We start from the raw sequence: 23,757 nt of genomic DNA, 5'->3' as shown, positions 1-23,757 counted from the left end.
TGCGCCACACTGTGAACCCACACCAAACAAGAATGACAAACACATTTTGGAAGAACATCCGCACCGTAACACAACATAAACACAACAGAACAAATACCCAGAACCCCTTGCAGCACTAACTCTTCCGGGACGCTACAATATACAACCCCCGCTACCCCTCCCCCGCCACCTCAACCCCCAACCCAACCTCCTCATGCTCTCTCAGGGAGAGCATGTCCCAAATTCCAAGCTGCTGTTTTGAGGCATGTTAAAAAAAAATAATGCACTTTGTGACTTCAATAATAAATATGGCAGTGCCATGTTGGCATTTTTTTCCATAACTTGAGTTGATTTATTTTGGAAAACCTTGTTACATTGTTTAATGCATCCAGCGGGGCATCACAACAAAATTAGGCATAATAATGTGTTAATTCCAAGACTGTATATATCGGAATCGGTTGATATCAGAATCGGTAATTAAGAGTTGGACAATATCGGAATATTGGCAAAAAAGCCATTATCGGACATCTCTAGTTGCGATGGGTGAAAAAATGTTCAGAAAGTTTCCGGTATATTTCAATGGGAATTTTGGAAATATTCCAAACTAAATAAACATTATTTGATAAGTTACTTACTAGGAATATATTTTGAAAGCAAACCCAATATAGAATGCAGGAGACACATATGCAAGTGCGCACGCTAGTGTCTCCCCTTAATGTAACTGATGATGGCGCACCCTCACGACAAAATTATAACCGCCACACCTTGAAAATAAGTGTTTTTATGTGAAAATAAATTAAAGTAACACAATGTATTGTAGCCTCTAGAGGAAGTTACACAAAGCCTGATGCTATTTTTAACTTTTATTGTCAATCTTATGCAAACAACCGGACCAATTCCAACAGAATTCTGTCCCGTGCGCACACGTCTGTCTCCGTGCTTTCCTCAACACACATCAACACTTCCTCATTCTCCACCAACAACCTTATATGCACAAACTGTGTGTTTGTGATAATGGGAACAATGAACATCAAATGAAAACCACACAAACATAAAACAATACCACCAGCAGGTCATTACAGTATGAATGGATGTATAGAGCCTATTATTTGCGCACTATTCACTAGTGACTGAAAATTTGGCCGCCGAAAAAAGACTTTGAACAGTGGTGCCGAAACAGGATGTTGTGATGACGTAAGCAATACGCACAGAATTGTCTGCAGGGGAGGCAGCATGTCTGCGATGTAGACATATTTTAATATATCCCAGATATACCCGGAGACAGAGATCTACAAAATGTGCAAATATTCAGAGGACAGTGACATTTTTTTAAGGAGAGAAAGTCCATCTGAGCTCGCCTCTTTCATCAAAGACATCGAGGAACAGAAGTAGTCTCTAAACACGAGTACAGTCTATAATAACACCAGAAAATGATGCTAGATTTGTTGCTAGCTGTTTTTAATTCAAAAATGTCCCTAAAAATCTCTAAACACTTGAAAGATTCTCAACAAAGTACATTGTACAATAAGCAGCAACAACTAAAAGATGGAGGAAAACAATATCATATAAAAAGAATATATGTTAATACTAATTAATACACATTTGTGGTAACACTTTAGTATGAAGAAACATATTCACCATTAATTAGTTGCTTATTAACATGCAAATTAGTAACATATTGGCTCTTAATTAGTCATTATTAAGTACTTATTAATGCCTTATTCTGCATGGCCTTATTATACAACCAGTAAGCCATTAACTGAGTCTTCCCTCAATAACCTCAGAATTATTGTTTATTAGTAACCCCTAACCCTTATATGTTCCTGTAGTGTCCAAATAACTCTAAATTAAGTATTTGTTACTTAGAATATGTTCCCCATACTAAAGTGTTACCAAAATTGTTTTTAAAAGGTATGTACTGTATAAATATTTTGAGCCTTTTTAAAGAAAATCATATTGTCAAATCAGAATATGCAAATATACGATGATGTCATGGTGACCACCACCCTAGCCACGCCCCCACCACTAAAGTTATCTTGGCAATCTAGACCAGTGGTTCTTAACCTGGGTTCGATCGAAGCCTAGGGGTTCGGCGGAGGTCAAAACACACCCGAGTCATCGTGTAAATACAAACTTCTCCCTATCGGAGTATTACGGATACGGCAACAGCTAACTGGTTTGCAGGTGTGTAATTTGTTGTGAGTTTATGCACTGTGTTGGTTTTGTTGTTTGAACAAGGTGATGTTCATGCACAGTTAATTTTATTTCATGGTAACACTTTAGTATGGGGAACATATTCACCATTAATTAGTTGCTTATTAACATGCAAATTAGTAACATACTGGCTCTTAACTAGTCATTATTAAGTACTTATTAATGCCTTCTTCGGCATGGCCTTATTATAACCCTAACCCTCTAACCCTAACCCTAACCAAATAACTCTAAATTAAGTCTTTATTACTTAGAATATGTTCCCCTAGTGTCCGAATAACTCTAAATTAAGGTTTATTACTTAGAATATGTTCCCCTAGTGTCCAAATAACTCTAAATTAAGTCTTTGTTACTTAGAATATGTTTCCCATACTAAAGTGTTACCAAAAACATAACTTTGTCTTGAATTTGAAAAAAAACAAAAACATTGTATTTTTCACTGAAGAAGGGTTCGGTGAATGCGCATATGAAACTGGTGGGGTTCGGTACCTCCAACAAGGTTAGGAACCACTGATCTAGACCCTGCACGGATTGTGCCATTAAACGACAACACACAATTCCCCCTCTTATTTTATCTAAACCTGGTAGTTTTCAAAAGAGTCTCTAGAAGGGTCTGAATAGTCTCTAAATGAAGCAACAAAGGTGCTGAGTTGGTGACACTGATCTTCTTATTCTCTGGCAGACCAGGCGGAATGAAGTGTGTTGAGAAGCTACGTTAAGACGCATACCGCCAACTACAGTTGCACGATTAGCCCTTTTATTAAAGACAATTCATTGTGTTTTGTTCACTATTAGTATCCACATTTAATTTTGTATCATTACATTTTGACTTTTCATCCATTTTTTTTCCAGGGCCATAAAGCGCAGGTGGCCCGCACATCACTAATAATACATGTGTTCATTTGTGGTGTGATTATTAAATGAAAAAAATACAAAAATAGTATTATTTAGTGTAACGATTGTATGTATTGTGAAGTCCTTCGATGCGCAATTACGCATTCCCTGGATGCATGCACATGCGCAGATGCATGATTTTCAATGGGTAAGACGTTTGCACTCAATGGAAAAGTGTCTTCAGACTATTTAGCACAGAAGCTTGCCGTTAGTCCTGCTCCTTCGACTCCAGGGAGACAAGCAAAAACCGCATGTTGAACAGGCCTCCACACGGGTGCCGTAATAACAGCGTGCGGTCTTTAACGGACGCCAAGGACTCCACTGAAGTGAAATGAGGCGACCGGATGGAAACAGGAAATATTTATCTGCTTGGTCATGGAGCGGTGTGATGATACACAATGGCCGCTTCACGGAGCTTCAAGACGATCAGCTGTTACTCGAGCTTGCTTTGTAAATGATAAAATAGTCGACGATCACCCTTATTTAATTGTTGCAGCCAAAATTTTGATAGGGATTAAAATTTGATTAAATGTGCAGCCCTACTGCCAACCACAAGCAATGTATGTATGTATAAGCGAAGGCGAATGGGCCGGGCGTTTATTTAATTGTGGGGGGCCGTACCAAATACATATGGTGAGAAAAACTGATGTAACATACTACTGTGTTAAACAAAAACAAAAAAAGGGCCGGAGCCTCTCACCTTGTTTGTCTCGGAGTTGTAGAAGAAGTTGGCCCAGTTCGGATCAGTCTGCATGAACCTGAACTCAAAGAGCTCCCTAAGACACAACTGCAGGATGTTGAAGCAGATCTGAAGAGAGTAGAATAGAACAGAACGTTATTGTCATTGCGCTTAAAAGTACAACAAAACATGTTTTCAGTACAACCCGTCCAAGAGTAGACGTACAATATACAGTTACGGGATAGACTGACGGTTCGACAACTAACTGTAGAGAGGTAGGAAAGAAAGGTAAATACGGGGGCGGACGAGGAGAAAAAAAAGCAACTCCCAAACTAAGCTCCTTTAGAGGGTGTTCAGTTTGAGTCCAGAGAAGAGAGCCAGAAGACGAAATAGTCAGGGGAAAACGCTTGTTTACGACGTGTCTGTCTCCTCATTTTTACTACATGAACTATTTGATTTAATTCTGTCTTAGCTTTGGGTGCTCATAATAACACCACAATCCCTTCCCACAGTATCAAAGAACTCCGGCTTATCAGTGATTCCCAGAGCCCCCAAAAAAGTCTGCGGGCTATAGAGCGTTTTCTATTCGGGCTCCTGTACTATGGAATGCCCTCCCGGTAACAGTTAGAGATGCTACCCCAGTAGAAGCATTTAAGTCCCATCTTAAAACTCATTTGTATACTCTAGCCTTTAAATAGACCCCCCTTTTAGACCAGTTGATCTGCCGTTTCTTTTCTGCTCTGCCCCCCTCTCCTTCGTGGACGGGTGGGCACAGGTCCGGTGGCCATGGATGAAGTGATGGCTGTCCAGAGTCGGGACCCGGGGTGGACCGGTCGCCTGTGCATCAGTTGGGGACATCTCTGCGCTGCTGACCCGTCTCCGCTCGGGATGGTCCCCTGCTGGCCCCACTATGGACTGGACTCTCACTATTATGTTAGATCCACTATGGACTGGACTCTCACAATATTATGCTAGATCCACTCGACGTCCATTGCACCGGTCGCCCTAGAGGGGCGGGGGGGGGGGGGGGGGGGGGGGGGGTCCTCTCCAAGGTTTCTCATAGTCATCCCACTGGGTTGAGTTTTTCCTTGCCCTGATGTGGGATCTGAACGGAGGATGTCGTTGTGGCTTGTGCAGCCCTTTGAGACACTTGTGATTTAGGGCTATATAAATAAACATTGATTGATTGATGGATTGATATTTTTTATAAAAACATTATCAAGAATCGTTTTTTTTCGGGCTATAAGGCGCGTTCAAAATCCTTTCATCTTCTCAAAAATTGACAGTGCGCTTTATATGCTGGTGCGCCCAATGTACGGAATAATTCTGGCCGTGCTTACCGACCTCAAAGCAATTTGATTTGGTACATGGTGTAATGGTGAGAATGACCAGTAGATGGCAGTAACACATAAGAGATACGTGTGGAATATAGAACATTATATAGTATATGTGGGGGGGCGTGGCCTGCGGACCCGCAGCGAAGCGGGGTGTGACAGGACCGGCTTCGAGATTAGTGACAGGTGCGTAGATGACACAGCTGTGAGTGTTTATCTGATCACCTGTCGCTCTGTTAAGGCAGCAGTCGGGAAGGAGAGGGGGTTGTTGATGGTGGAGAACGAGCGAAAGCACAAGAAGGACACCTTATTGAAAAATAAATAAATGAATGATAAATGGGTTATACTTGTATAGCGCTTTTCTACCTTCAAGGTACTCAAAGCGCTTTGACAGTATTTCCACATTCACCCATTCACACACACATTCACACACTGATGGCGGGAGCTGCCATGCAAGGCGCTAACCAGCACCCATCAGGAGCAAGGGTGAAGTGTCTTGCCCAAGGACACAACGGACGAATCATTGTTCACAAAGATGAACATGGCTGTCATGTCCGTCATTGGTGGTCAAGAGAACCCGGAGGAGCAAGACCTCCACAGTATATAAAGTTTTAGTACGACTTTGGGAAGCTACAAAGCCGCACCGGCATGTTACGGCTACTGTAGTCAGACGTACTATGCTTCCACATAAGGGTATTACTATGTGTAGAAAGACCCCAAAATTGCACCCATTAGGAGACATTATCTAGCGTTTGGTTTTGCAATTTTATGCAAAACAAACTTTTTCCTGGGATTTGGGATTTTGGGATTTGCATAAGTCCCAAAAATTTGCGCGCGCCCGCCAATTTAGCCCGGCTCTGAAGTCAATAAGCTCATTCTTTTTCTCTATCTTGCTGTGAGGCATTCATCCTGCGCTGTTGTCATTTCTAATATAAAGTAGCATACAGTTTGCAGCCGAGTGTGAAGCGACTGGGATGAGAATCAGCACCTCCAAGTCCGAGTCCATGGTTCTCGCCCGGAAAAGGGGGGAGTGCCATCTCCGGGTTGGGGAGGAGACCCTGCCCCTAGTGGAGGAGTTCAAGTACCTCGGAGTCTTGTTCACGAGTGAGGGAAGAGTGGATCGTGAGATCGACAGGCGGATCGGTGCGGCGTCTTCAGTAATGCGGACGCTGTATCGATCCGTTGTGGTGAAGAAGGAGCTGAGCCGGAAGGCAAAGCTCTCAATTTACCAGTCGATCTACGTTCCCATCCTCACCTATGATCATGAGCTTTGGGTTATGACCAAAAAGACAAGATCACGGGTACAAGCGGCCGAAATGAGTTTCCTCCGCCGGGTAGCGGGGCTCTCCCTTAGAGATAGGGTGAGAAGCTCTGCCATCCGGGAGGAGCTCAAAGTAAAGCCGCTGCTACTCCACATCGAGAGGAGCCAGATGAGGTGGTTCGGGGATCTGGTCAGGATGACACCCAAACGCTTCCCTAGGGAGGTGTTCAGGGCATGTCCGACCGGTAGGAGGCCACGGGGAAGACCCAGGACACGTTGGGAAGACTATGTCTCCCGCCTGGCCTGGGAACGCCTCGGGATCCCCCGGGAAGAGCTGGACGAAGTGGCTGGGGAGAGGAAAGTCTGGGCTTCCCTGCTTAGGCTGCTGCCCCCGCGACCCGACCTCGGATAAACGGAAGAAGATGGATGGATGGACAATTCTAACTTATATGTCTGTAGACTTGCTGTAGAAGCACTAAAAACTACCAGTACAGCAAAAATGACGGGGAGAAAACGCTGTCAAAGTGGAGGAACGTAAATAAGACCGCCCACAAAACGGCGCTTCCTCAAGAGACGGTAAGAAAGTGGCTTACAGATGATCTGTAAAACATAATCAATGCAACATTTTGACCAAAGAACCACCATTACATGTTATGTAGACCACAAGGAATAGTTTTAAATGTAGAAAGAAATCATAATATGACCCCTTTAATGCGCCTTATAATCCGAGGCGCCCTATGAAAAAAACGGTACATGTGACAGATTTGCTGTAACAATGGAATAAAGCTGTTTTGCTGCGATGTCTGCGTTTTATTTGCGAAAAAAAGTTGTAATCAAACCTGGTTCCTGGTGTCCTGGTCCAAGTCCACACAGCGGTCTAAAGGAACTCCCTGGACAAGCTCCATTGCTAACACTCTGAGTCCCGACAACTCGTCCACCACCTCAGGAACCTGGAAAAACTCGTCTCCCTCCAGCAGTAACCTGAAGGACACAAATACATCATCATTATTACAAAAATATTAAGTGCACAGTGCATAATATACAGTACCTCTGCCAAGGCCAAAAAAACAAGGAGAGTTCCAATCAGGGTTTCAGGCTGCCATTTTTTTTATGCTGCCAATTTCGATGCCAATCCACCATTAGTGAGATCGGCCAATACATATGTATTAGCTGTTAATTATGTAATTTACTTATCGTGAGTGCTATTGACAGTTTAACAATATCAAGATAACATTTTAATTAGTTCCTTACTTACCGGTAATTACATACAACTGTTGGGGACATTGGCTTCCACATACAATTGTTTTTCTATTTACAAACCCTGTTAAATAACCAATAAAGTAAATCGAGGTTCCGCAGTATTTCAGAGATACACGTTGAATAGGCACACAATATTGGTGCAATGTGAATAAATCCAATACTCATTGCAATAAATTTTGGTTTGGACTCGACATCCTGTATCGGCCAATAATCTAATACATTAACCTACCTGAATTTCTTGGCACACTCAGCTTCTCTCTCATAGTTGCACTCCCATTCTAATTCTCTCTGAAGAACCTCCAAGCTGCTGTCTGCAAAAAGGCCTGATGAAACAAAATAACAACTAATGTCAGTGGGTTTTTTTTAAACTGGAGCACCACCTTGTGGTCTAAGCTAAAATTGCCAGTATGAAAAACATTTTGGCTTTGTAGCAGTAAGTCAAAAGCATGATTCAAAAAGTTCACTCATATTCAAAACTGTAAAAATAACCCTATTGTTACCTTCTGGTAGCACAGCACTCATCTTTAGTACAGACATCATGTTGTTTATGTCACTGTGGATACTTTCTGCCACTCCAGGGTACTGACATAAACACAAGAAGAACACAAATAAATGCAGAGAGGCGAGAAAGACAAGATGAAGAATGGGTGTTAAAATTCAGTCCTACCTGGATCTTCATGGCAATTTCTCTGCCATCTTTTAAAACCCCAAGATGTACCTGGCCAATGGAAGCGGCGGCAAACGGTTTGTCCTCAAAGGACGACAGCTTGTCTCTCCAGCCTGTACCCAGATCTTGCTCTAGTACGTTCTACGAAATCCATGATTACACATATTTTAGCAGGAAAAAGATAGGAGAGAAGAATGTTGATTCGAGGTAATAATATCAAAATAGACAATTGCAAACAACTAAAATCACCGCTTACAGTCATTTGCCAGGTTGGCATGAAGTCTGCGCTCTGTCGGACCCTTTCGAAGATCTTCTGCAACTGGGGGTTGATGAAGGAGTTGTCTGTGGCAGGAAAAACATACAAGTCTGTTAGCTGGAGTAGAATAAGCATGCTTTTACAGCGGCGACACGAATGTACGACCCTTTAACGTTTTCCATTCCAAAGACCTCTAAACAGATTCAGAGAGGGAGCGGGGACCCCCTACTTACTATATTACTGCATTGCAGCAGGCCCATAATAAAAATAAGTGTATGAATACTCACATAGCCCCAAACATGCCAAGTGTGTGTGCATGTGTGTGTAAAATAAATAAGCTTTTTTTTTTTTTTGTACTGTCCAGCTTCTTAGGCAAATCATACAGTTGATGTAGATGCCCATATCGGCTGTACAAATTTACTTTACAAAAGAGAAGTGTGGGATACTTCTCTTGTTGCCTTATTTGTATTTGACTTTATTCAATGTATTTATATTATCATTTGGTGCAGCCGGGCCGGAGCAGGAGGGGATGGAAAGAGAAAAAAAGGAAGACAGAGGGGGAAATTGTGGGGACAAGAGGGGGATAAGACAGAGAGACCAAAACAACAACAGCAAACACAACAAAAACAACAACAATAGAGCAACATCAGCAAACACAATATGTACAAATATGATGGTAAATGTGATAGCAAAGAAGCAGTTAGTGAAATAAATAGTAATACAGAAATGACAATGAGCATTATAACACTACAAATGGAGCAATAAATACCAATAGAAATAGCGCTATTGATAATGAATAACACCAATAATTTACCTCTATTATCAACAATACAGTCGTTCAAATGCAACAATACTGTTGTAATGATAACGAGAGATACAAAAGAAATCAGACAAATGGAGGGGAAGAAAGAGAAGCGAGCTATATTAACCTTGTAGATTGTTATAAATAAAATAAATATCCATCCATCCATCCATTTTCTACCGCTTATTCCAGCGGGGGGCGCTGGAGCCTATCTCAGCTACAATCCAAGAAAATTCTAAATCAAATCTAAGCAAGAAAATCATGATTTACATTTTTTTGCAGAATCGTAAAACCTTAAAGGGGCCCTTATTAGACAGAATCAACTTTTCTTACCTATTGGTACTTGTTTTTGTGTATTTACGATCTGCGCAAGTCCCGAAAATGTGAAATCCAACCATAAGTGTTTATAAAACAATCTCGCCTTCCCTCATATTTCCACCAAACGAGTCGTGTGGAATTTGCTCTGACTTGTGAAGTTTTCTGACTTGTGAAGTTTTCTGATCTGTGACGTCAGTGGATTATCCTTATATAGTATAAATGTACCCAAAGTGATTTGCGCGAGTCCGCCATAATTGTAGTCCGATGATGTAGACAGTAAGCTTCTTCTTTTTCGCTATCCTCTTGTTGTGAGGCAGAGTGGCTCGTACATGCACATGCATCCTGTGCTGTTGCCATTTTCGAACTTAATCTGTCAGTAGACTCGCCATTGAAGCGCTAATAACTACAAAAAAGATGGCAAGGAGAAGATTGCCCACAAAACAGCGCATCCTAAAGAGACGGTCAGAAAGCAGCTTAAAGACAGTCTGTAAAACAATCTATGCTAAAATTTTTACCAAAGAACCACCATTACATGTTATGTAGACCACAAGGAAGTGTTATAAATGTTCAAATAAAAGCATAACATGACCCATTTAACATGAATATAAAATTACCTTGTATGCTGAGCATCTGTCCAATCTTTAGTGCAGCCCCACGGACTTTACACAATGTGCTGACAATCCTCTCAGCATTGGCTTCTGACAAGAGAGGAGAGTCCAGCAAGGCACTCTTATCTATAAAAAAAAAAAAAAAAAAAAAGGCAATATGTGAAAAGTAGGGCTGTGAGATATACTGTACATTAGTTATAGGCAATACTGGGCAATTAAAACGCTTAACGCTGTTAAATTGACAGGCAAATGTTGGATTTAATGCCAGTAAATCTGCTGCTTTCGAAAATGATTACTGTACCTCCTTTTTGTTTGCCTCCCAGTGACTGCTTTGCTACTTCAGCAATGGCACCAATGCCCAGACCCACTGCCAGTCCTGTGTCGAAGATGCGTTTGATAATGTGCATCGTGCCAATTTCAAAACAGCAAATCCACAACACCATGTATTGTGTGTGTGTGTGTGTGTGTGTGTGTGTGTGTGTGTGTGTGTGTGTGTGTGTGTGTGTGTGTGTGTGTGTGTGTGTGTACCTCCAAAATTAACCAGCCTGCTGATTCTCGTTGCAGGTACCTTTCTCTCTCTGGCACGGTCACTCAGCTGAAGGCGGACAAAACACAATAAAACCACAACACAATTTACTGTATCATCATTATACTGTCTCACTCTCTACCAACACACTATAATGTCTAGGGTATGATTAAATACAGGGGTTAATTGCAAGTTGTTCAAATTGAAGCCAACAGAACTTTCACTGCCCTTTGCTACGCTTAAAGGCCTACTGAAACCCACTACTACCGACCACGCAGTCTGATAGTTTATATATCAATTACGAAATATTAACATTGCAACACATGCCAATACGGCCGGGTTAACTTATAAAGTGCAATTTTAAATTTCCCGCTAAACTTCCGGTTGAAAACGTCTATATATGATGACGTATGCGCGTGACGTCAATCGTTTGAATGGAAGTATTGGTACCCCATTGAATCCAATACAAAAAAGCTCTGTTTTCATCTCAAAATTCCACAGTATTCTGGACATCTGTGTTGGTGAATCTTTTGCAATTTGTTTAATGAACAATGAAGACTGCAAAGAAGAAAGTTGTAGGTGGGATCGGTGTATTAGCGGCTGGCTGTAGCAACACAACCAGGAGGACTTTGACTTGGATAGCAGACGCGCTAGCCGCCGCTAGCCGCCGACGGCACGGATGATCGGGTGAAGTCCTTCGTCCTTCCGTCGATCGCTGGAACGCAGGTGAGCACGGGTGTTGATGAGCAGATGAGGGCTGGCTGGCGTAGGTGGAGCGCTAATGTTTTTATCATAGCTTTGTGAGGTCTCGTTGCTAAGTTAGCTTCAATGGCGTCGTTAGCAACAGCATTGTTAAGCTTCGCCAAAATGGGAATTATTAACCGTGTATTTACATGTCCATGGTTTAATAGTATTGTTGATCTTCTGTCTATCCTTCCAGTCAGGGATTTATTTATTTTGTTTCTATCTGCATTTGAGCCCGATGCTATCACGTTAGCTCAGTAGCTAAAGAACTTCGCCGATGTATTGTCGTGGAGATAAAAGTCACTGTGAATGTCCATTTCGCGTTCTCGACTCTCATTTTCAAGAGGATATAGTATCCGAGGTGGTTTAAAATACAAATCCGTGATCCACAATAGAAAAAAGAGAAAGTGTGGAATCCAATGAGCCCTTGTACCTAAGTTACAGTCAGAGCGAAAAAAGATACGTCCTGCACTGCATGCTAGTCCTTCACTCTCACGTTCCTCATCCACGAATCTTTCATCCTCGCTCAAATTAATGGGGTAATCGTCGCTTTCTCGGTCCGAATCTCTATCGCTGCATTGTAAACAATGGGAAAATGTGAGCAGCCCTTCCTCCTGTGACGTCACGCTACTTCCGGTACAGGCACGGCTTTTTTTTATCAGACCAAAAGTTGCGAACTTTATCGTCGTTGTTCACTACTAAATCCTTTCAGCAAAAATATGGCAATATCGCTAAATGATCAAGTATGACACATAGAATGGATCTGCTATCCCCGTTTAAATAAAAACATTTCATTTCAGTAGGCCTTTAACCAAGACATTCAAATCACAAAACCTGAAGATACCAGTGAATCTGGTAAACCCGTTCAAGGCCTGATCTACAAAGGTCCTAAGTGACATATGCAAACCATAAAATTGCATAAACTATAACTATAAAATCGCATAAACTGCCTCTACAGTTGATAACAAGTGAAAAAGTGGTGCAAACCGCCCTATTTAAATGAGGATTTTGCTTGTATACCAGCTGTCACCATGGAGATACTAATTTCCCTCCACATTTAAGGCATCATATCTGTGGTGTTTTGTCATGTTGTTGACATGCAACACACAGCTATATGACCCACCTTTTCTGGGCTACAGTATGTTAAAGCGCGATCTAGACAACGTTACCTATTTTTAGTAAGCTAAAGGTACGTTCTTGGATGTGTTGCGGTGTTGTCATGGGGTGTCTACAATGATCAAGGTGCAAAAAAATGCACATTGCAAGACGTTTATTCATATAGGAGATATATAATAATAATAATATATATCCTATATGAAAATACAAACCATTTAATAAAAACACCAGCAAGACAGCAGAACAAATCAATTTACTCTGTTTTAATCAGTCCTTTAAGTCATATAGCAGTTCTAAAATTCTAAAATGTCATTGCTGAATAGGTGACATGTGTAAAATGTTTATTTTCTGACACTCCAAATATGTTGACACGCACACAGGCCAAATATTCTCTCCCAGTCGTCTGACTTTGCGGCGCGATCGCCTTCTTTCTCACAGCCATTTTTTGCAAAACTGGGCCAGTTTACAAGAAGATTTCAGACATGCTAAATATAGATGCAAAACAGCCGCAGCAGAACAGTTTCAGTCTTGAAAAATCTAATTGGGAGTGCTAAATGTTTAGAATTGCATCTCCTCCCAGTATTGTGGCCATTCCGATGAGCATGTTTTCAGCAGGGATGGGCGATATGGACCAAAACTGATATCCTGGTATTTTTAGGCCAAATGGCAATACACGGTGTATAGTGGTATCTGAAACAAAACCTGCGAAGTGCTTAAGGTTGCCTAAGTGTTATATGGCTAGATAACCAGTGTTAAGAGTACTCAGATTATATTTGTTGTAAGTAGTAACATGTTTTTTTTCTTATAAAGTAATAAGTTAGCCGTTATTATGTTTTTGTTAATTTTATTCATTAACGTTAGGTTTGTAGCCTCACGCTTGTGCGGGGGGATAGATGGAGCTTCTACTCGCTCACTGCGGTGAAGGCCGCTGGCTGTTAAGTTTGAAACTACTCTTCAGCCACCCAGCCGCTATGCTAGGTTAGTCCGCACGGGCTATGGGGAGAGGCACTTTCAAGTCGAGATTTGACACACCGAGCGAGCAGCAGAAAGGAGCTATGGCTAGCAGCTGTGAAAAAAAAAAAAAGAAGAAAGGTTTAAAGTCGTCCAACACCTTCAATCACTGTCCCTGAAAACCTCAAATAAAGCCAGAAATCTTGGGGTTATTTTAGATTCTGATTTACATTTCGACAGTCACATCAAGTCAGTAACAAAATCGGCCTACTATCACCTCAAAAATGTAAAAAGACTTAGAGGGCTCATGTCAGCTCAAGACTTTGAAAAACTTGTACATGCCTTTATTACCAGTAGGCTAGACTATTGTAATGGTCTCCTTGCAGGTCTTCCCAAAAAAACTGTCAGGCAGCTACAGCTTGTTCGGAACGCTGCTGCTAGAGTTCTAACAAAGACCAAAAAATGTGAGCACATTACATCAATTCTTAAATCCTTACATTGGCTCCCTGTACATCAGAGAATTGATTTCAAAATCCTCCTGCTCACATACTGTATAAATCACTACATGGTCTAGGGCCGAAGTATATTACTGATATGCTCCCACTATATAAGCCCTCTAGATCACTAAGATCTTCTGAGACCAATCTGTTAGCGGTTCCAAGAGTAAACTCAAATCAAAGGAGAGCATCATTCAGTCACTATGCAACAAATAGCTGGAATAAACTTCCTGAAGATGTCAGACTTTCCCCAACTCTGACTACTTTTAAAACTAGACTGAAGACTTTTATGTTCACCTTAGCTTTCAGCTAAATCTTTTAATCTTTTAACGTCTGCACTGTTTTTATTTTTATTGTCTGCATTTTAATTTTGCTTTTATTTTCTTTCATTTCACTTTGATGTCTGTGAAGCACTTTGAGTCTGCCTTGTGTATGAAAAGCGCTATACAAATAAAGTTGCCTTGCCTTGCCTTGCCTTGCCTGTGCTATGTCGCTAACAGAAGTGAACAACATAAACAGATGTACTCGGGAGTCGAGAAGTCGGCACCAGAGCCACTGTATTCTTTTGAAAAGTTTGTTGTGTTGCGTCATAGTGAAGCTTACGTAAACATGCAGGGGCCGAAAAGAGCAAACGGCCGTAACAAAGGCACATCAAAAGATACTGGTATGGTGGTATTGTATGAAATATACATCTCTTCCTAAAATATACCAGTATTAACTATATTACCTTTATACCACCCACTCTGCGCACAGGCTTAGAAGATCAGCTTTTTTACTATAAAGTTTGCAACATTTTTAATACATACAAACCTTCAGTAGATCAGACCCTCAGTCTTTCCACACATTAATTTATTTGTGACGGCCCCTTACAAATAAATTTGGACTGCCACAAATAGATTTGCAGCTTGTCGTTACAACTCCATACAGTAGATGGCATTATAACTCCGCTGATAAAAAGTGAAATGCACTTTTTTTTTCTTTTTTTTTCCCTATCGTTCACAATCATTATTAAAGACAAGACGACGGATGTATTTTTTTTGGATGCATTCTAAATATTAAATAAACATAAATTAAAGGCCGCTCACAGCCGAGCCGATGGGAGCTCCACTAAAATCCGATAAATAACCATTCAAAAAGCGCCAACAATACTCAATTTACATTTCGTGACTTGAATATTAACCAAGTATTAGTGATATTGTTATTATAAGCGCTAACGCATACAAACTATTTATAGCGGCGCCGTGATCACAAGGTTGTGTCCCTATGGTTACATCATCCAGTGGTCTGCTGTTTCCTGGCTTCCCTGCTCCCTGTAAGTTTATTATAGATCATAAACCATGCATCTCACCTGAAAAGTAGATGGCTGAGAATATAATTTGACAAGTTAGGACACTTTGACAGCCATTTAGAAAGTGCCTGTTCCCCACCACCCTGTTTCTTCGCGAGGATTACGAGACATTTTTCATCTAAATGGGAATATATGAACATCCTAGCAATTGACATTCTAATAACAGCATACATTAATTAGTAAGTAAGCCACCTACTAAGCCTAGTGGTTAGAGTGTCCGCCCTGAGATGGGTAGGTTGTGAGTTCAAACCCCGGCCGGGTCATACCAAAGACTATAAAAATGGGACCCATTACCTCCCTGCTTGGCACTCAGCATCAAGGGTTGGAATTGGGGGTTGAATCACCAAAAATGATTCCCGGGCGCGGCTACGCTGCTGCCCACTGCTTCCCTCACCTCCCAGGGGGTGATCAAGGGGGTGGGTCAAATGCAGAGGACAAATTTCACCACACCTAGTGTGTGTGTGACAATCATTGGTACTTTAACTTTTAACTTTAAGTGATGTTATATTATGCTTGTTGGCTCTCATTAAGTCTTGCAGTGAGCAGAAATCAGCGATGAAGAAAAAAAAAGCAAACGTGATGCATTTTTGACATGTACGCGCCGTGTACTGTATGCTTACAATGAGCAAAATACGTAAATATTACATGTTACTATAAATGTGCCTGTTACTACATTACATATACACTTACATCATGTATATAAAACATTAATTGAGGTGTTTGGATGTTTTTAGGGGCTCTTTAGGCATAATTAAACGGCTCCCTTAGGCTCCATTGTAGGCAGACTTTTGATCGCATTTGATTAATATTTAGAATGTATTAAAAAAATACATCTGTCGTCATGTCTTTCATGATATTTGTGAACAATGGGCAAAATATTTTTAAAAAAGTGCAGTTCCCCTTTAACATATATGGAACAGAGCTAGGATAATTTTTGCCAATTTAATGACTTTTTTGTAGATTTAGATCCCTCAAGATTGTCTTTTCAATAAAGCAACTAGCAAAAAACCTAGCAACATTTTCTAGTCTTACTGTACACATCTGGAGACTAACGTGAAAGCATATATCGCTCTTCTCCAAAGTGTAGCTGTTTTTTTCTTTGTTTTACTTTTCATTCTTTTTGCTAATCCCAGCTGAGTAACTTGACCCACCTTCTGTCGAACAGGTTTAACCAAGACCTGCTTAGCCTCCCTGGCCTTCTTGATATCTTCCGGGGTCAGTCTGGTCACCACTGCGTCATGGACACATCTGGTTTGGTGAAAGAATGGCTGCAGTTGGGGAGACGTGTGGAGGAAACGCGTGTCCTGGCCTGGCCACCCTCTGTCTGCTGAGGACGCCCCGGAGCCAGAATGCACACCTATGGAAAAGAGAAGACACGAAGAAGACATGCATAACAGCAACGATGTCTAAATCCAATGAGTCGAAACGAAAACTTCGGTTCGACCAAACCAAAATTGGGGGACAGACGGGGAAACTATCGAAATATCAATTGTGATATCTAAACATCTGTCCTTGTTCATGACACTGTTTATAAAGTCCTTTTTAAAAAGTATTTTTGGTGTTTCTGAAATGTGACGCTACATTTTTGTTTTGTGTATTAATCAAATACAGTGCACATCCACCCTGAATTACAAGTGGTTTGTTTCCTAAGAAAACACTATGTTAGGTACACCAGCACAATTTGACTACCAATACAAGGGATGTATTGATTTTCTGCCTTTACAAACACTTTATATTGCCATAAGTACTGTATTTACACAGATATTTCATTCTTATTTCAAATGGTTTAATATGACATCGGCCCACTCTTTATAGCTGTCACAACTTTAAGTCTCCTAAGAAAGCTTTCACCAGGTTAAGGAGCGTTTTTATGGCATACTTGCCAACCCTCCCGGTTTTATCGGGAGACTCCCAGTATTCAGCGCCTCTCCCGATAACCTCCCGGCAGAAATTTTCTCCCGACAAACTCCCGGTATTCAGCCGGAGCTGGAGGCCACACCCCCTCCAGTTCAATGCGGACCTGAGTGGGGACAGCCTGTTCTCACGTCCGCTTTCCCACAATATAAACAGCTTGCCTGCCCAATGACGTCATAACATCTACGGCTTTTAGAGAGTAGAGTGCACAACTGCGCACACAACAAGGAGACGAAGCAGAAGAACGAAGAAGTTACAGACATGGCGACGCCGTCGATGAGCAAGATGAAGAAATACGCTTGCAAGTTCCAAAACGAATGGAAAGAAGAATTTCAGTTCATCCAGGACAGTTCGAAGGGGAAAGGGTATGTAATTATGTTGCCTGTACAATTTGTAGAACAGACTTCTCCATTGAACACGGTGGCCGAAATGATATACTCAGTCATGAACGGAGAAGTTAAACAGGACAATACTGCCATCTACTGGATAGCCTCCGGAACACTGAAATTCAAGTATTTATTTTATTTATATGTATAATAAAATAAATAAATAAATAAATATATATATATATAGCTAGAATTCACTGAAAGTCAAGTATTTCATACATACATACATACATACATACATACATATATATATATATATATATATATATATATATATATATATATATATATATATATATATATATATATATATATATATATATATATAAATAAAATACTTGAGTTGGTGAATTCTAGCTGTAAATATACTACTCTCCTATTAACCACGCCCAGCTAACCATAGAATTGATTGACTGGTCTCTCAAAGCAATTGATAAAATTTTCTCAACGAGAAGTTCGGGTCCGGGGGAACCGGTTTGTCCTGACAGAATGCTTGCTGCTGGATATACAATAGACATGTGGGGGAAGTAGAGCTGCGTGCTCCTGGCTATTCTTTCCGTTGAGGACCTTGAGATTATCTACCTATTCAGAACTATGTTAACAGGGCGTCTGCTGATTGGATTGAGCGTTGCCCTGGTGTATTGACAAATTCGGAAGAAGACGGCAGTCGTTCAAGGCACCCAGAAGCTGCTCGTCATGATTGATGGGTTGTGCAGGCAGGGCCGTAGGCACTCAAGACTATGGGGGATTTCTTAACTAAATTGCAAACTGGATAACATCTCGGAGAAGCTTTCCACTCTGCAAGGCCAAATTATGATCTATTTGATGGCCAGGAACAAACAATTAGTGTAGACAAGCATTGGAATGTATCTGCTCGTCCTAACATCCTGATCTGCAAGATTTACAAAACGTATTTTATTCACCCCATGTCCGTAATTATTTATAAATACAATGATACTGCAACTTAAGAAACTTTTTAGGTAAGAGCTGTCTATTGGCTAATTGTTATGCTTTAAAGGGAAACTGCACTTTTTTTATTTTTATGACGACGGATGTATTTTTTTCAATGTACTCTATACGTAAATAAAAGTCAATGGGAGGTTCTCTATTCCGCCCATAAAACCCAATAAAAAATAAATAATCCAAAAACCGCCAACAAAACTCAATTTACATTTTGTGACTTGAATATTAACCAAATATTAATGATTTTGTTATTATAGACGGTCACGCAGACAAACTATTTTTAGCGGCGACGTGATCACCAGTTTATGCTGCTATGTTTACATCATCGAGTGGTCAGCTCTTTCCCTGCTTCCCTGCTCTTGGAAGCTTATTCTAGCGCATTGATCATTACCTGGATAGAAGAAAGTTGAGGACGTGTTCCGTCAAGTTGTTACACTTCGACAGCCAATTTAGACCCGGGAATGGTGAGAACGACACAAAATGATTCTTGGTTCCACTCCCCTTTTTTGTGAGGATTATGAGTCATTTCTTCATCTAAATGAGAATATATGAACATCCTAGCAGTCGGCAGCCTAATGACAGCAGACCTTGTACAGTAAGTTATGTTTTATTATGTTTGTGGCCAGCAGGCAACGTAGCCGAGGAAGGATCCGGCGAGCGGGAAGGATCTACTGCGCATTGCCGATGCCGACACCGACCCTCCTTCACATTCGCCTTCGCGCAAGGCCAACATGCCTGCACCGTACCTCCGGCCGGCGGCTCCTTTTAATTGACCCGAGGTAACACAAGTCGGTGAAAAGACTCAACACAACAGCTGTCAAAGCCGACAAACAGCCGTTGCAGTGCTAGCTACTAAAGCTAACAAATACAGTGAAACCCTCGCTAACGTTGCTTGGCAACAGACAATGCATTTTGTAAGGTACACACATACTGTTCTCATATAAAACTTCTCTCAAATGCATATGACATATTTTAATTTTTTAAGTAACACATTAATTACTTTCCCTAGTAATTGATTACATCAATGAATCAATCAAAGTTTACTTACGTATCCCTTAATCACAAATGTCTCAAAGGGCTGCACAAGCCGCAATGACATCCTCGGCTCAGATCCCACATTTATTACATGTATTAAAAAGTAAATATATTAGTACTTTTTACTTTTTAGTTACTTTTTTGGTTAAGTAACAAGTAACTATAGTTACTTTTTTAAATTATATTGAGGATACTGGTGGTAAAAGTAATGTAGTGTTCAACTTCAAACTAAACACTTTGTTTAAAATATTGATTAAGGTTTTTCAATGTTTTTAGAGCGCTTAATAGGCGGAATAAACCGGCTCCAATTGGCTACATTGTTGGCTGACTTTTGCTAACGTTTATTTACGAGTTGGAATGTATAAAAAAAAAAGAAAAACCTATGTGTGCTTGTCTCACATAAGGATTGTAAATGGTAGGCAAAATTCCAAAAAAAAGTGCAGTTCCCATTTTTTAAGCTCCATCACAGAACCAATTAGGCTCATAAGTTGAGGTACTACTGTAAGTGATAATAAAGCATAATAATATAGCATATTGCAACAAGGTGCAATAGGGGTAAAATGAGTATCTACTCTAACCCAAAACAACATGACGTAGGTGTAAAATGAAGATCTTCTGTAATCCACACCAAGAGTGTATTTTTAACCCAACATAACTAAAAAGTGCGAAAAAATACCTGTGGCTTCTGTCTGTGTTTGGTTTCCAGAATCAGGAGGGAACTCTGAACCTGCAGCCCATTTGGCAGCTTCATCGACATCCATATTTTCCCAGCCTTCAGCATCAGGATACACATCCTCCTCAACTGACTGTTGCTGGGGACAGGGTTGGACGTGTAGTTAAGCAGCATAAGGTGCAACAAAATCACATTTACAGGAAAAATGTGCAAAAATTCTTACTACATTGCTGCCACCCATGAAGGCGCCCACCAGCCCTTTTGCAGCTTCCTGGGCAACTTTAACCCCTGCTCCCAGTGAGGAGTTACAGGCAATGAATCGAAGCTGTTCCCCTTGGGTGGCGATCAGTGCAGATCCTACTTTACTTGCACCCCGTAGCACCTGTAGGACCTCTGACATCATCACTGTGCACAGACAGGTGGACAGGTACAATATGGCCAGAAGGTCAGAGGATATCACCATATTGTAAGAAATAACATGCAACATGTTTACAGTAATAGTACAGTGTAGGCTACATATTATATGGTAAAATATACATGTAATAGTATTACTTTGTACCAGACACTGTGTTTAATGGCTATCCTACTAGATGGTTCAACCCGGGGGTCAGCAACCTGTGGCTTTTTAGTGCCGCCCTTGTGGCTCCCTGGAGCATTTTTAAAAAAGGATTGAAAATGGAACAAGATGGGGGAAAAATTTTTGTTTTTGTTTTAGTATGTTTTTTGTTTGAGGACAAACATGACACAAACTTTCCCAATTGTTAGAAAGCCCACTGTTTAATATGTTTGTGTGTATGCTTCACTGATGAGAGTATATGGTGAACATAATTTTGTCCTACTAATTTCGGCGGCAGGGGCAGCACGGTGGAACAAGGGTTAGTGTATGTGCCTCACAATCCTGGGTTCAATCCCGGGCTCGGGATCTTTCTGTGTGGAGTTTGCATGTTCTCCCCGTGACTGCGTGGGTTCCCTCCGGGTACTCCGGCTTCCTCCCACCGCCAAAAACATGCACCTGGGGATAGGTTGATTGGCAACACTAAATTGGCCATAGTGTGGACTGTGACGCAACAGTTTGTTTACATGTAAAATCTTCCACTCCTTCTTTGTCTCATTTTGTCCACCAAACGTTTTATGCTGTGCGTGAATGCACAAAGGTGAGCTTTGTTGACGTTACTGACTTGTTGGCGTGCTAATCGGGTATATTTGGTCAGTGCATGACTGCAAGCCAATCAATGCTAACATGCTATTTAGGCTAGCTGTATGTACATATTGCATCATTATGCCTCATTTGTAGGTATATTTGAGCTCATTTAATATCCTTCACTTTTGTCCTGTTGGCAAGTTCTCCTCCCGAACTCGGAGATGGCACCCTTTCCCGGGGGAGAACCATGGACTCGGACTTGGAGGTGCTGTTTCTCATCCCAGTCGCTTCACACTCGGCTGTGAACCGATCCAGTGAGAGCTGAAGATCCTGGCCAGATGAAGCCATCAGGACCACATCATCGGCAAAAAGCAGAGACCTAATCCTGCAGCCACCAAACTGGATCCCCTCAACACCCTGACTGCGCCTAGAAATTCTGTCCGTAAAAGAAATGAACTGTCGGTGCAGCGTCTTCAGTAACGCGGACGCTGTATCGATCCGTTGTGGTGAAGAAGGAGCTGAGCCGGAAGGCAAAGATCTCAATTTACCGGTCGATATACGTTCCCAAAAACATGCACCTGGGGATAGGTTGATTGGCAACACTAAATTGGCTCTAGTGTGTGAGTGTGAATGTTGTCGGTCTATCTGTGTCGGCCCTGTGATGAGGTAGCGACTTGTCTAGGGTGTACCCCGCCTTCTGCCCGAATGCAGCTGAGATAGGTTCCAGCACCCCCCGCGATCCCAAGACAAGCGGTAGAAAATGGATGGATGGATGGATCTAAGTTCCCATCCTCACCTATGGTCATGAGCTTTGGGTTATGACCGAAAGGACAAGATCACAAGTAAAAGCGGCCAAAATGAGTTTCCTCCGCCGGGTGGCGGGGCTCTCCCTTAGAGATAGGGTGAGAAGCTCTGTCATCCGGGTGGAACTCAGAGTAAAGCCGCTGCTCCTCACCATCGAGAGGCTGCTCCTCCACATCGAGAGGAGCCAGATGAGGTGGTTCGGGCATCTGGTCAGGATGCCACCCGAACGCCTCCCAAGGGAGGTGTTTAGAGCACGTCCGACCGACAGGAGGGCCACGGGGAAGACCCAGGACACGTTGGGAAGACTATGTCTCCCAGCTGGCCTGGGAACGCCTTGGGATCCCCTGGGAGGAGCTGGACAAAGTGGCTGGGGAGAGGGAAGTCTGGGCTTCTCTGCTTATGCTGCTGCCCCCGCGACCCGGCTTCGGATAAACAGAAGAAAATGGATGGATGGATGGATATAATTTATATTTGCATGTCTAATGACACATTATTTGTATGTAATATTGGCTGCTGTTCAGATAGTTGTTTGTGTGCCATGTTGTTCCAGACCACAGCAAACATTACCGAGCTTGCCAAAGATTGTAATAAATCTATTAAAAGAAGACAGCCTGCCGTTTCCTTTTAACTTGGACACACATCTATACCTATGACCATTAAAAGCCAGTAATTTCCAGGAGTTATCTCACCTTCTGATTTATTAAAGGTTTCTAATGTTGTAAAAATGTGTAAAATTAAATATTAAATTTCAACAATTCTGTCAACGAAGATTTGCTTCCGCCTGCGAAACATAGTCATTTTGATAGTAAGCTATTATAGCTAATAAAGATGTGTTGCCTTCATTATAACACTTATATACCGCTTTTCATTTTTTGCAGCTCCAGACTGATTAGTTTGTTGTATTTTTGGTCCAATATGGCTCTTTCAACGTTTTGGGTTGCCGACCTCTGGTTTAACCTTACCTTACACGCAATTGTCAGGTCTGGCAATATGTCTTTGGCACGTGTTTGCATAGCTGACGGAATAATTCTAACAGATGTGTGAAAAAATAATCTCATAACGATAACTATATCTCAAAAACTAAATACTGCCTTTACGATTCATGTATTCATCCCACGTCGTGTTATGCTACAGTGGAAGCAGTGGGAAATAAGCAGCACGACGGACAGAAGACGTGGATCTATGGTTGATATTTCCAAGCGCAAAGAACGTAACTACATAAAATACATTCTTAGTGTTAATATATAAAAATACTCACTCTTTCTAAAGTTATGTAGTTCAAGTTGTGTAGTGGGATTGTCCGCTCCGGTCAAGGTATGCGTGGGGAGGAATGGATGTCTGTTTTGCAACGTTACGTCTCAACACCCGGAAGTTGAGACTTGACTGACGA

The 23,757-nt window shown here is 41.5% G+C and overlaps 1 protein-coding gene across 2 annotated transcripts in view; it reads right to left on the bottom strand.

Annotated features, from left to right (window-relative positions):
• coq8b (coenzyme Q8B) overlaps positions 1-23,757 on the bottom strand; it is a 39,843-nt gene extending 16,086 nt beyond the window's left edge. The window contains exons 1-13 of one of the 2 annotated variants that reach the window (XM_062068000.1): positions 23,626-23,757; positions 20,646-20,827; positions 20,426-20,561; positions 16,603-16,808; positions 10,798-10,864; positions 10,571-10,645; positions 10,276-10,395; positions 8,542-8,627; positions 8,286-8,426; positions 8,119-8,200; positions 7,848-7,941; positions 7,198-7,339; positions 3,785-3,892 (exon numbers count right to left, since the gene is read on the bottom strand). In XM_062068000.1, the coding sequence (XP_061923984.1) occupies positions 3,785-3,892; positions 7,198-7,339; positions 7,848-7,941; positions 8,119-8,200; positions 8,286-8,426; positions 8,542-8,627; positions 10,276-10,395; positions 10,571-10,645; positions 10,798-10,864; positions 16,603-16,808; positions 20,426-20,561; positions 20,646-20,827; position 23,626 (1,440 nt within the window). In that variant the 5' untranslated portion in view covers positions 23,627-23,757. The remainder of the gene's footprint in view (positions 1-3,784; positions 3,893-7,197; positions 7,340-7,847; positions 7,942-8,118; positions 8,201-8,285; positions 8,427-8,541; positions 8,628-10,275; positions 10,396-10,570; positions 10,646-10,797; positions 10,865-16,602; positions 16,809-20,425; positions 20,562-20,645; positions 20,828-23,625) is intronic. The other variant, XM_062068001.1, reaches the window with a different exon arrangement.

This window comes from Entelurus aequoreus, linkage group LG13 (assembly GCF_033978785.1).
Source record: "Entelurus aequoreus isolate RoL-2023_Sb linkage group LG13, RoL_Eaeq_v1.1, whole genome shotgun sequence".
Taxonomy (NCBI): domain Eukaryota; kingdom Metazoa; phylum Chordata; class Actinopteri; order Syngnathiformes; family Syngnathidae; genus Entelurus; species Entelurus aequoreus.
This window is presented reverse-complemented; position numbering and strand designations above follow the sequence as displayed.